The sequence below is a fragment of the Botryllus schlosseri genome, chromosome 4, assembly GCF_051294905.1.
Source record: "Botryllus schlosseri isolate E-star chromosome 4, Bs_hap1, whole genome shotgun sequence".
NCBI lineage: Eukaryota > Metazoa > Chordata > Ascidiacea > Stolidobranchia > Styelidae > Botryllus > Botryllus schlosseri.
The window spans coordinates 29,312,641-29,325,821 of NC_137239.1; the positions used below are offsets into that span (position 1 = coordinate 29,312,641).

At 39.9% G+C, this 13,181-nt stretch overlaps 2 protein-coding genes and 2 non-coding genes across 9 annotated transcripts in view; 1 reads left to right on the plus strand and 3 right to left on the minus strand.

Annotated features, from left to right (window-relative positions):
- The first annotated feature begins 1,610 nt into the window (after positions 1 to 1,610).
- On the plus strand, positions 1,611 to 2,238 carry LOC145437749 (large ribosomal subunit protein eL20-like). The gene has a single exon (XM_080315040.1). It carries the CDS (start codon positions 1,664 to 1,666, stop codon positions 2,198 to 2,200), a length of 537 nt encoding a protein of 178 aa, XP_080171166.1. The 5' UTR covers positions 1,611 to 1,663; the 3' UTR covers positions 2,201 to 2,238.
- Positions 2,239 to 4,313: 2,075 nt separating this feature from the next.
- Positions 4,314 to 13,181, minus strand: part of LOC145437748 (membrane-associated phosphatidylinositol transfer protein 2-like) — a 42,073-nt gene continuing 33,205 nt past the window's right edge. For all 6 annotated transcript variants that reach the window (XM_080315034.1, XM_080315036.1, XM_080315037.1 and 3 more), the window contains 4 exons: positions 12,506 to 12,689; positions 9,181 to 9,309; positions 7,474 to 7,548; positions 4,314 to 6,515 (listed from right to left, as the gene is read on the minus strand). In XM_080315034.1, the coding sequence (XP_080171160.1) occupies positions 6,426 to 6,515; positions 7,474 to 7,548; positions 9,181 to 9,309; positions 12,506 to 12,689 (478 nt within the window). In that variant the 3' untranslated portion in view covers positions 4,314 to 6,425. The remainder of the gene's footprint in view (positions 6,516 to 7,473; positions 7,549 to 9,180; positions 9,310 to 12,505; positions 12,690 to 13,181) is intronic.
- LOC145438397 (U1 spliceosomal RNA) lies at positions 9,841 to 10,004 on the minus strand. Its single transcript, XR_013914930.1, has one exon. It is a non-coding gene; the product is annotated as a U1 spliceosomal RNA (small nuclear RNA).
- On the minus strand, positions 11,685 to 11,848 carry LOC145438409 (U1 spliceosomal RNA). Its single transcript, XR_013914938.1, has one exon. It is a non-coding gene; the product is annotated as a U1 spliceosomal RNA (small nuclear RNA).

The following is a 13,181-nucleotide window of genomic DNA, read 5'->3' on the forward strand; positions in this document are numbered from 1 at the left end:
AATCCGATTGAAATTGGAACACAAATTCTTCGTACCTGACGAACGAATGTAGATTGCGAATCCGAACATCAAAAGAATCCATATGTTGAGCGACATTTTCAGAAGGAAATTGCTGTTAAGTATCAGCTGCCGTAGCGTTGTATATTCTATTGAACTCAATAAGATGGTAGCTGGTAGTAGATGAATGGGTTCAGAAGTTATGCGACTGACTTCAGCTGAGTCACAAAAGCAAATAACTTTCTTAGTTTAGTGTTTTAAGCTCCGGATATCAAGTAAAGTTAGTTCATTGAGTGGATAGTATCGACCGACATAAACGAAAAAGATAACCATTTTTAAAAAATGCATTGTTCTATACACAGCCAAACAATTACGTGACAATGAAGCAAACCAATTACAAACAACTAGTCACATTCGACACTATCATATAACTAATAGGGCTGGGCAAAATCGAGTACCTGAGTGATTCGATTCTGAATCACGTAAAATGCTTCGAGTCGAGTCGAGTATTCGAGTATCACCCATTATGACGTCACAACAGAATGTACTATGTCAAAGTTCAAAGATGTACCTTTTATGCCACCGAGAAGAACATAATGCCTGTTACCCGTCACATTAATGATACTTCGGTATGTTTTCGACCATACCGACTTCATTGCACTTCTTGACAATGTTGTGGAACGATCATGACTTCGGAAATGTGTTATTTCCAGTAACGTGCGTAGCTTTGTACTATGTCTATCATGCTACGACACGGCCAATCAAGGTTTCAAGGCTTCCTCAGTGGGAAATATTATCAAAACTGTAATTCTCGCTGGTTCATTAACTTTCAGTTGCGAGGAGCGTGCAATTTCAGTACTCGAAAAAATCGTCTTTTACTACTCGACTCGAATCATTAAAATTAATACTCGATTCAGATTCGAGTACTCGAATCATTGTGCCCAGCCCTAATAACTAATAAACGCATGCAAACATATGATTAACGATGGCATGCAAAATTGATTCATTGTGGCACAGCTCGAATTATTCACTATGCAATTACCATGAAAGAATGCCTTTCTAATTATCCTTCCTCAGGCAGTTTCGGTCCTGGTTGTGTGGTAAGGGAAGCCCTACCAAGGCCAGAATCGGAAATATAGATATGCTAAATCATAGCAATTTACAACTTAGCTGCGTTGTAAATTGCTGTGGGTAAATCTTGTTATATATCTCACGAGCGACATCTTGCGATCACAACAAGTAAGAATCTCTATCGCTAACCACCCGAGAACGAAAAAAGTGTGCTTACTGCAAATATAATCAGACATTTTCAATATAAAATAGTGCCGTCATATACAATCATTTATAAATAACACACTATTTAGTTTTTCATACATTGGAGTGCGGAACTGAAAGTGGAGGTGACGCTCATTATGTTTTGCAAGAGTATATAAATATACGACACTCGTCTTACGTGGTAATCCTATTTTTCATTTGTTCATAAAAATTTAGTATTCAAGCATGTTATTAGTGCACTAAAATTACATAACGAATTCAGTAACCACAACACCAGCACGCGCCGTCACGAATCTCCGTAATAACACGCATGAGTTGAGTCAATTTGTGGCAAGCCGTTTTCGTGCCGTCAACGAGGCTTTCTTTTTGGCGACGCCGTGGTCTGAGCAAGATGAAGGCAAAGGGAGAATTGCGTGAATACAAGGTAGTAGGCCGTAAATTACCTACTGATACTGATCAGAACCCGCCGCTGTACCGCGTAAGAATATTCGCACCTGATCACATCTCAGCCAAGAGCCGATTCTGGTATTACGTCTCCTACTACAAGAAAGTGAGGAAGAATCATGGCGAGATTCTCCAATGCTCGCAAATTCACGAGACTACGCCCGGAAAAGTAAAGAATTTCGGCGTTTGGCTGCGTTACGACTCCCGTAGCGGTACGCACAACATGTACCGCGAATACCGTGATGTCAAAGTCGCCAGCGCTGTGACTCAGTGCTACAGAGACATGGGTGCAAGACACAGAGCCAGACCCGGGTCTATCCAAATCTTGCGTGTTGAAGAAGTGGCTTCGTCCAAGTGCAAGCGTGCGAACATCAAGCAATTCCACGATTCCAAGATCAAATTCCCGATGCCGAGGCAAGTTCTCAGCAAATCGATGCAGAATCATCCGCGATTCACCACCAGAAGACCGAACACATTCTTTTGAATTGTTTACTGCTTCGGAATAAAGCTACATCAATGCTGTGTGCTGTCTAAATGTAAGCTGAGTGGAGTATTTAATGGACTTGCAGTATGTGTAATTTAATTACGGGTATAGGGCTATGCAAAATCAAGTATAACTGAGTGATTCAATTATGAACTGAACCTAGTGTTTTTAGATGTACGTGTCTGGTTAGGTTGGACGATTACCAGTGAGTGTTAGTGTATCGTTCAAGCTGGCACATATTCGTTTGCACGAGATTGTTAATACTTGCTCTTATACATGACTGTCCGTTATAACAGGAATTGGGAGTTTATAGGACTGGGCGAATCCAGGTAGCCAGGTCAAGGGAGATCTGTATCTGTATGGCACTCGATGAAGTCACACGTACTTCAATTGAGTGCAATGGAGAAAATGAAACCAGTTCTATACCCACAAGATAATTTGATAACTTAACGAGGATCTCCATTGCGTTTCGTAGATATGCAGCGGGCTGTTTTATTACTCGCAGCAATGTCATTACCATAACATGCTTAGCTTTGTGCTATACATATTCTGGATGCTGTGATATAACTAATTAAGGTTTTAGGGTTCACATGATGGTGGTGGGAAGAAAATATCGAAAATAATTCTTATTGATAGTTTTTCAAGGGCCAAAGTGGAATTGGTGGTAACGTCTTGCGCAACATTCCTTTCAATTGCTTAATTATTCTATGAAAGAAACCCTTCTGTCACGCGCAACTTGTTGACAAAAACAACCACTGTTTCCAGTCTGGCTCAAGGGTACCCAACTTCAGTCCTCGAAAATAACCTTATTACATAAGTTGGTATTACAATTGATACGGTACATGGTTCGTTATACTCAGCAACAACCTCTGAGATTGAATGTGGTTTCGATTAAAGACTTCTGAGATATCAGTGATTTTACAAAGAATCATGAACAAGTGGAGTCCTGGTCTAAGATTATTTTGTGGTGTCTGCAAGGAATCGAACCAAAGCATGCTTCATAATTGCCACTGGGCACAGCCTTGTACAAAATCGATACCCGTAAACCAGGTAACTTGATACAATTTTCAACATTTTCGCTTCATATCTTGGAAATGCTAGAGTGCAGGGGAGGCCAGTTTTGTGTTTTTCAGGGATTATGGAGCAAAGATTAGGATTAGCTAATCCAAAATCTACACCGTCATAAATTAGTAGGCCTACCTTATTTTTGAAAATTATCCGTGTCCCAAGTTAACCCGTCATGTGGGGTAACTTTGGACAATGTAGTTTTTTGTATCTCTGTACACCCGATTACAATCTTTCGGCTTATTGCCTACCCATTTGTTTTCGTATTTTGACAAACTATTGATTTATTAACCTTCTCATTCCATTTCAAAAAGCCATCAGGCAGGTCATAACGAATAGAGTTGACGATACACTTTAACACAGATGAAGCAGCCACTTTCCGGAGCTCTAAATATCACATTTTCCACTGTCCAAAGTTACCCCGTTCTGATCACGTTTGAAGGGGTAACTATGGGCATCACATTTCCTAATATTGATTCAAGGGTGAGCCCACCGAGATTTTTGCCATGGACGAAGACTACTTAGAGGTATTTGCTGCCAAGTATTGACTCGCATGTTAACAGCCAATAATTTTGATGAAATTGACCCCTGCCATTAATTTATCAATGTTGTATCAAGTTTATCTGGTAGTGAAATGAATCCACCTTTTATTATTGAGACTACTTGCGGTACTGTTGCCTCATGAAAAACAATTGGACGACCAGCGCCAACCCTTCTCCATCAATAACCATTTAAATCTTTTACTGCTTAGTGTCCAAAGTTACCCCGCTTTACGGTAGTTAGTTGGTTGGCGGTTTTTTGAGTAGTTGTGGTTCTAGTTGTCGATTTTGAAAAATCAGTTGAACCAGGTCAGTTTTCTTCATTTTTACTCCTTAGCACGACCCACTTCTAGGCTTTTTAAAAGACGCTGCTTACACAGATGAGATGGCGAGGAGGCATTTTTGTAACACTGATACACAACCATAAGAACTCGCCCCGCTGTCTCGGATATCCCTACTGAGTAAAGAACTACATCAGCAGTACATTCCAACAAGTAACACAAATAATATGTTTGAGAAAGACCCAGGGACTACTCAACACGCTCCATGTTTTTCCTTGATCTTGCGCTATTGATATTTCAAAAATTCATGTTGCATAATGAAAAATATCAGTGCGAATAACATAATACATGAGTGCTAATCTCATTTGCAATGATACGTTGACAAGTGCTATATGCTTCATAGGACGTTCATGCATGCCCTGGTTTCCATAGATAGCTTGTAATTCTCATGAGCCACTGGGTCATAGTTGACGACTGCGACCAACCATTACATGGCAATCAAATCGAAGCAGCATAGAATTTCCTTATACCAAAATTTTTCTTTGCAAAGGGGGGTAAGCAATTCAGACTTGTGCAAACTAGTTAGTTGACGGTTAAATAACTACTAGATCTTTTAATAGTTACAGTTCAAGTTGAGCATTTTCAAAAGTGAGAAGTTCTAATTGCGCATTTACAGAAATTAGTAGCGAAACAACTAGAAAACTTGTGGCGCCGTCTAGTGTGAATTGTAATATCGGTTTTCTGTTGTGTGATGTTCTGGCAGCCATTGCTAGCTCAGAGTCATCGCTGCTGACAGTGGCATAGCCAAGGTGTGAGTTTTGGGGGTAGAAACCCCTCCCATTGAAGTACAGGTCATGTGAAATTCCGATGAAGTAAAATTGAAGGAGTTGCTTCGGAATTAACACTAGTCAGTTGTGGATTTTTAAAGGTTGTCAGTTCCAGTAGTAGTTGCGCAATGTGCATTTTGAAAATCCAGTAGTTTGTACAAGTCTGCAGCAACTGGCAAAGCAGCAGATGACACGAACGCTACACTGCCATGGCATGAAAAGCCTGAAGGTACACTATAAATAACTTGTGAATTAAATAACATAATATCCCTATCACATATAGTTTGAGAATATAATGGAACAAATTAAACAGATATTTTCCCAAATAGTAAACCCTTATGCAAAATCAAGTCTAGCACCTATATATCATGCAGTTGCATGTCACCGAGTACAAATGACGAAAGCTCTTGGTAATCAAGTACAGAGGTGGTCATAAATGAAGTTTTTAATCAATTTTATGAGTGAAATAGTCAGTAAAACGGCGTGAAATAGCCACTATGTCAGGGTAACTGAATATATTTTTGAATATTTGTAGTGTGACTGGTCATTTTACATTAGTCGCAAAGTTTTATATGAAGAGCTTCTTGGAGGTACAGAACCTCAATATACAATTGAGTAGTATATTCATATTGAAATGAACCGGAATCATTTCGGCTGACACTCGTCAGGGGTAATCGTGAGCTACGTTTCAAAAGCACCAACATCCTATTAGCTGCTAAAAGTGTGCGATCCTTCAACCAAATCCACCTACCTTTTATACTATTCTGACGTTTCATTTTCCACTTGAAGTAGTCTTGAATTGTAATAATTGAGTAGAAATTTAAGGTGTTACTTCTAATATTATCTGAGTAGCAATGCAGACTACTTTGACTCAAATTTGGACAACTACTAAATTTTCAGCGTTTTCCTAATAATATGAGAATTAGAATTATAGCTAGTTTTTTTTTAGAATAAGATTAAGATTAGAATGATAGCCACAGTTTTTCACAAATTAGATTACTATTATAATTACAGCCACACGGTTTTCCCCAAATTAGATCAGAATTCGAATTACAGAATTCACAAAAAACTTGGGCATTGAATGAAGCTCACTTCGTATCAAATCAGATAAGCACAACAATATGTAATGTCTCCAGAGCGTATACTGTATAGCTAGGGCTACCGTACATCCTCCTTTTTTAAGAAATCGGAAATGTCCACCTTTGTTGCAATCCGTCCTCCTTTAGAATTAGATTACCGTCATTTTAATATAATTACTCTATTTAGATAACTAAAATTGTCTAGTTGACCACCCCTGATTAAGTACCACAAGCATGCTGCGTTCAACTCAGCTCAATTCAGGATGTACAATTTGGAATAAGGGATAAATAACAGTGAAATATAATGTGATGTCGATATTACAAGTGTTCAAAATATAAGATTCTATTGAAATGATTGCACTGGCTTGAGACACGCCTCCAGCCATACGCCGATATCCGTAAAAGCTTCTCCTTGCCCACAATTGAGACGGTATTTAATCGTGAAAACTGTTCTTTTTGAAGGATTTTGACTTGTTGCTACTTCGAGAGCCGGGAAGTCCGAAACAGCCTTTACGAGACGCGATCTGAAGAGATGACAATGATAAATTTTTAACCAAATTGGTCATGGCTAGGGTTGGGAACATCATAGGGTTGCACAATCCTAGTCGCTAAGAGTTAATTTACCAACGAGAATGATAGTTTCGATATAATATTCAGCTATAGAACCCTTGGTCGTATTGCATAGGGTTGCCATATTTTGACATCCGAAAAAGAGGAGACCTCAAAAATTCTGACAGCGCTGGACAAGAAAACTGGTCACTTCATGCCTAGATTCCCGTTTCACCCGATTTTTTACGAAACTCTGACATTTGATGCGTCGGGATCGAGTTTTTGATCTAATTTTAGTACTTTTTCTAGAATGAGAGTAAAAATTATCAAAAAAGAGGACATTTAGGCGTCCTTCGAGGACTATGCTGGCCGTAGTATTGCAGCATACGAAACATGCAATACAAATAGCACACAACTGAAATGACAGACCCACAGCATTGTGACAAAAAGCAATGAAATAGGTATTTTCGAAAAAATATCAAATATCTTTCATGTGATATAGATTAATGGTCGCATAAAATGTGCATATTTGAACTTGTATCACTCAGAAAATCGATTTTGCCCGGCCCTAGCTATGATGTCGTAACAGTATGGAAGATGTAGAAAGTTGAAAAATGTACCTTTTTTTGCGGCCACGAAGAATATATCACCAGTGCTACATCACATCAAATATGATTCTGTATTTTCGATCACGCCTATTTCATTGCACTTTGTGACAATGCTGTGGGTTGATTACGACTTCACAGATATGTCTTTTCAGTAATGTGAGTAGCTTTGTATTACATGTTTCATACGCCGGGATATGACCTATCGTAGCAGAGCCCCTGTCAACCAATTCTCAGCTGTACAGGGACCTAGATTTGATACATTCAAAAGACAAATCGGACCATGGTCATTTACAAGACGGTGTTTTTGGAATGAATATGAAAATACCTGTGCATTATACTTTGCCGGCTTCAAACTTTCCTTCAATTGTCTCAGATGAAGTGCATAGCCATCGCTCAGCGACTGAAACGAAATACACAGCCTTCAACCACACTGCACAGTTGTTGGTAATATTAACCTTGGAATCGTGAGCCTCTGACGCTATCAGTTGCAGTCTGCAGCAAATTTGGTGTGTAGGCTTAAATTAGGTAACCTAGCAATTTTATCAAGTAGCCAGTGCGATTTGAGAAAAAAGTCATTCATGAAGAGCCCTAATGTACAAGTGCCAATGCAACAATGATCAGATCATCTCTACGCATAAACATATGCCAGTTATTTAGATATGTGAATAATGACTTACTCCCAAAGAAGAGCGAGCGAATCACAAACAAATTCCGGTGCACTACTGATGACTGACTGTTAGGGCATAATCTAGTATGACGAATGGTTCATTATATAAATTTAGGTCGTTAAGACAGTGCAACACCTTGAAGAAACAATAAGAACAATATGTGAATGCATTCAGAATAAGGGATAAGCAGGGAGAACGAGGGGGTGGATTCAAGTTTGAAAAGGGGTAGAGGGTTCTCGAATTCTACCCGCTGTCTACGCGTCTGGTGGCCAGTAAGTCAGTCAGTCAAGTGGCAAAACTCGACCTAGAATACTTACTTTTTTGCATACTTGGAAATCGCCAACAACAATGACTGCTTAGACCACTCTTAGACCACAACATCTCAAATGTTGGTGCTATTATCAGGTTTCACTTTCGCACATTAAAACATTTGGCTAAACATCCCAATCATTAGTACGGTAGAACAGTGGTTCTCAACCTTTTTCACCTCGCGGACCGGTAAAATTTTAAAAAATGTCTAGCGTACCGGTGAACTTTCAAAATTGAAATGAATCCAAAATGTAAAGTATGCAGCCGTTTTTTGCATTATATGGTGCTAGAGAGTGACATTTAGAGGGTTTTGATCGTATTTATATTCATGATTGCATCTATGTGCTTTTATGGTAGTGAGTCTGCCGAGTCGAGGTAAAATTGCCCTGTTCAGATAAACGTGCTTCCGCCGAGAGTCATTTACAGTCTTTCGTCAGCCCACCCCCGAAAACATTGGTATTGGGGGCCCCACAGGTCGATAAGCCAAACTTCTGGAGGCTTCGCCCCCCGACCCTACAGTTGGGTGGATGTTTTCACCTGTACTTGTGAGCACATCGATTCTACTCTGCGTAAGCAGAGAGTTCACGTAGCTTAATCGCGCCAATTGCGAAAATTTTCGATCATTCACGACTGAAGCGGTTTTCTTGCGGCCGAATTTTTGGCCCACCGTTCGGAGTCCCATGTTAACCTTAACTTCATTATGTTTTGGTACGTCATGGGCGCGGTAATGGCTGACGACGAAATGCGTATAAATCATGCGTATTTCTCGCAGAAGGGCACCTAATCAGCAAGACATTTAGGTACACTAAATCGTGCAAAGCGCGAAAGGAAATTGAAGAATGTTGGAAAACGTTTCAAATTTGATGTTTCATTTATTTTATCAATGGACAAGCCTTTGACATTGCATCTTGAAATTAAAGTATAAAATTGTAATATACCTGGCGGACCGGCAGGAATGTCGTCGCGGATCGGCACCAGTCCGCGGACCGGCGGTTGAGAACCACTGCACTAGAAGTTTCATTCTTCGAAATACACCAAAAGAACAACAAACCCACCACACACTGAGTAGATTGCTTCTTTGATATCTTCCCAATGATAAAGATTTGATTGCAGTCAAGTCCCAAATGATTGTATACAGAAATATCTTTGCTCGAACCATATCCACCGGCGAATGTCAGCTTACACTGAAAAACAGAAGCCAAAAATTTATCAAGGCCGAGTAGATTTACTTTCGTTGAACTGTTGGGCACAAATTTAATTCCTCGAATTATAAGCCTTTTATATTTGTATGGTCCTGATTGATATCACATATCCTCACCATGTAGCTCACTGCACATCACATAGCAGGTTACGAAACCTTACAATTTCTGCTGTATAAATTTACAGAGGTACGCTTGATGCTCTTGGCATGATGCAGAGATAAATTTATTCGATTGCAAAACAATTGATAAGGTGAATCATTGAAAGGAGTTAACATTGTACCAAGCATGTCTATTGTATAATAATAACAATAATATTATAATCTATGTTATATCAGTAATGACAACTTACGTATATCGCAATGCTGCAACCCAAATGCTATCCTGACACACAATCAACTCCCAAGAAAGGAACACCTTATTGAGCTTCCATGTGAAGATACTAAGTGCAAATATATGAGCTAGCTAGTAGTATATTGCATACCTTGGAACATCTAGAAGAGTGATTAGGATTGGAAGGGGTTAGCGCGAACGCAGACCCCACTAACAGAAATTACACGACCGAGTTACCCACATTTGGGGTAATCGCTGGGGTCAACCTAGCCGCAGTGCAATGGCTAGGCCTCGCCCAGGCAGAACCGGCTGCTTGATCCCGGTTTACTGCCTCGTCAGGTAAGTATGAGTTGTTAGGCTAGCGTCGCGAATAATATTCGCGGGATAATAACTAGCGATTACGGTGAGCGCGACAACATGCACACGGCGGCGCCGAGCTTTTGTTTCTTTTTGTTCTCCCGCGATCGCTCACACTTTCGCGCTTCATCGAACGCGTGGACGAGCGAGAGATGGATACTATTGAAGTGTTTGCAGAGCTTCTTAGCAATAGCCTAGTGATCATCATCATCATTGGTTTAGTAACAAATTTTATCAGTTCAATACACAACAACTATGCGATACAATTAATCACTCTTCACTTCTTATCCATAATACCATATTTCCAATTCCAAGTACAGTTAAGAGAGAGAATTGTTCAATATACCAATCAGACATGGTACTAGTTTAGTCTTTCCAATATTTATTAACTAGTCCATACAGGATGTGGTTGATTGGATGAATTTACTATCCTGAAGTGACATTTCCTTCCCATTTCGAGAAATTTTGAAAGAAACCAATAACTTGAAAGCAGTACCACCACATGTAGTTGTGAAGCGCGAAACACCCTCCTTTTCAAATGACCGTTCTGACGCTAATACTCGGTTGCAACTCAATAAGTCGTATTATAGTGTTGCGCGCGGCCAATTAACGAAAGGCGTGTTGCCAATTAGCACTAGACGCGCATTGCACTGCACAATGTAAGGCGACACGATCTCCCGATGTGACGATTGCGAAATCAGGTCATTCATTGCCATCGCCAATCGTTGCTAGCCTGATTTATCGCGTCTCCAACACACCTAGTTCCACTGGCTCGCATCTCCAATAGGCCTAGTACGATAAGATATCACTAGCGTAACTACCGCGTCTCGGGCCGACCATTCTTTGGCTCATATTTCCCGATGGCTTGGATAAAATGCCGTTCTGCTGATTACCGATTGTGATTAAAGAGTGACATCTCGAAACTGCAAACATGTGCGAGAGTGCGACGCGTGCGCACATGCGGAATTGATCGCTAATTCTTGAACATAACAATCAGAAGCTGTGTGTCAAGGCTTGAGTTATAAAAGGGGTAAGGTTTGAACCACCTGAAATCGGCGTCATCATGACACATATTCCATAAAAACTCGCACAGTTTGACTTGCGCAAATCGTCGCCGAGGCTACGTAAGACGCATTGATAAGCGCGCGTCTTTAATTGTTCGACGCGTTGATTAGCGCAGCGCTCGTGTATTTAATTGTTCATGACATTTCAGGCAGTCGCTAATTAGCAGCACTTCCGGACCCGTCGACAAGCATATCATACGCGTATAATCGTCAACACGAGGATGTTGTATAATCGTTATTTACGCATGCACTTAACCCTAATGAATTGATGCTATATTACTAAATTCGAAAAAAAATCGAAACCCCCCCCCCCCCCCCGCATCCCCCTTATTTTTCGACTGGCAACGCGCCTGACTCAGGTACTCGATTTTGCCCAGCCCTAGTTAGGAGCAGTTACAGAATAGTATATTCATATGAAATGAACCATAATATTTTCAAGGGTAATCAATCGTCAGCAACTAGCAGAGAATCGGAAAGAACATTAATAATTTGAAATTGCAAGCTGGTGACACGAAAATTGACTTATATATGAACAACACTTTCTCTGTGCGTATAGAATCGCAGTTTCGTAATGTAGACACGATACTTGGAAAAATTTATAAATGTAAGGGGTTAGCGCGAACGCAGACCCCACTATCAGAAATTCTGCGACCGAGTTACCCACATATGGAGCAATCGCCGGGGTCAGCCTAACCTCAGTGCAATGGAGAGGCCTCGCCCGGACAGAAGCGTCTGCGTGATCACGCTTGACTGCGTCGCCAAGTAAGTATGCTTACTTTACGGCGATCGCGGGTAGTCAACCACGGGAATTTATTAACATTTACGGTGGCCAGGAAGCCACAACACACGATGCGTTTCCTACAACAGTTCATTGATATCATCGCCTACGTACTAAACTTGGACGACTAGATAATTCTACACGTCCAAATAGACCTTTCACAACGGAATGAAGATGATATAATTCTAATCTTAAGCCGTGAAATGTGTCTATGGTCTCATTTTAATTCCAATATACTTTCTGGCCTTCCTAATAAAGCTATAGGAGAACTGTATAGTATCTAACCAGTCCAAGAGTGGTGTACATACATTTGCTATTCTCGTGCTTATGATATTAAATGATATGATCTGAACCTTACTTTTGTTGTATTTCTTTGTTATTCGGAATTTAATTCAATCTCGTGAATTCAATCATTTTAATTCTAAATAAACTGTGTAGTAATGCCAATACTGATCTAATTTAGAAAAGGTGAAAATTTGCTAGGTTTCCAACTCAACTATGAGCCACAGATCATAAAATACGGTAAATTAAGCATTTCTAACATAAAACATTTGAATAGTATATTCCTATTGAAATAAACCAGAATATTTTAACAGTGACTGAATCCAATTTAACTACTCAAGCGCAAAATTCAATAGAGATAACTAACCTCTTGCTGCAGTTGCTTCAGTAAATTGGTTTTCTGCTTCATAGGATCGTGTGACAGGGCGTCCGAAAACCAGACCGGCCCGTGCGGAAAATTGTGGTGCGCCAGCCAGTTGACCACGCGATGTTTCTGTATGTTTGGACGCGCCGTGACGTAGATGATGAGATAGCCGAGATCTTGCCAATGACTGAAACAGAACAGAAGATTTTTTATTGGGTGTTATTCTCTATATTTCTTGCAGTATCATATCAAGTAGGCTGTTCAATAGGGTTGACCAAAATAAACTTATTTTCCAAACATCACTGGCTAACTGATGAAATTGTTAGGTTGACTAAAATGACGCTGTACACCTAATTGGGCTCAGTAGAAGCGAAGCGAAGTGATTGGTAATAATTGAAAAAAGATACATGCAGATATTGACAATCGCGTGGGAAATAAATGCCGTTTAGTTCAGGGGTACACATCCTGTGGACAATGGCTCCCATGAACCATGAAAAAATTTGGGAAATAATAGTTTTTGAAATGCATCATCTCTATGTCTACTCCACTATAATTGTATACACCATTTTTTTTTAAATTAAAATTATGTTTTTAAAATATTTTCAAAGGTTTCAAAGTAATAGGGGTCAGTTGAGTTTATTATACTTTTCGAAGGTGGCTAGAGGTGTGAAAAAGGTTT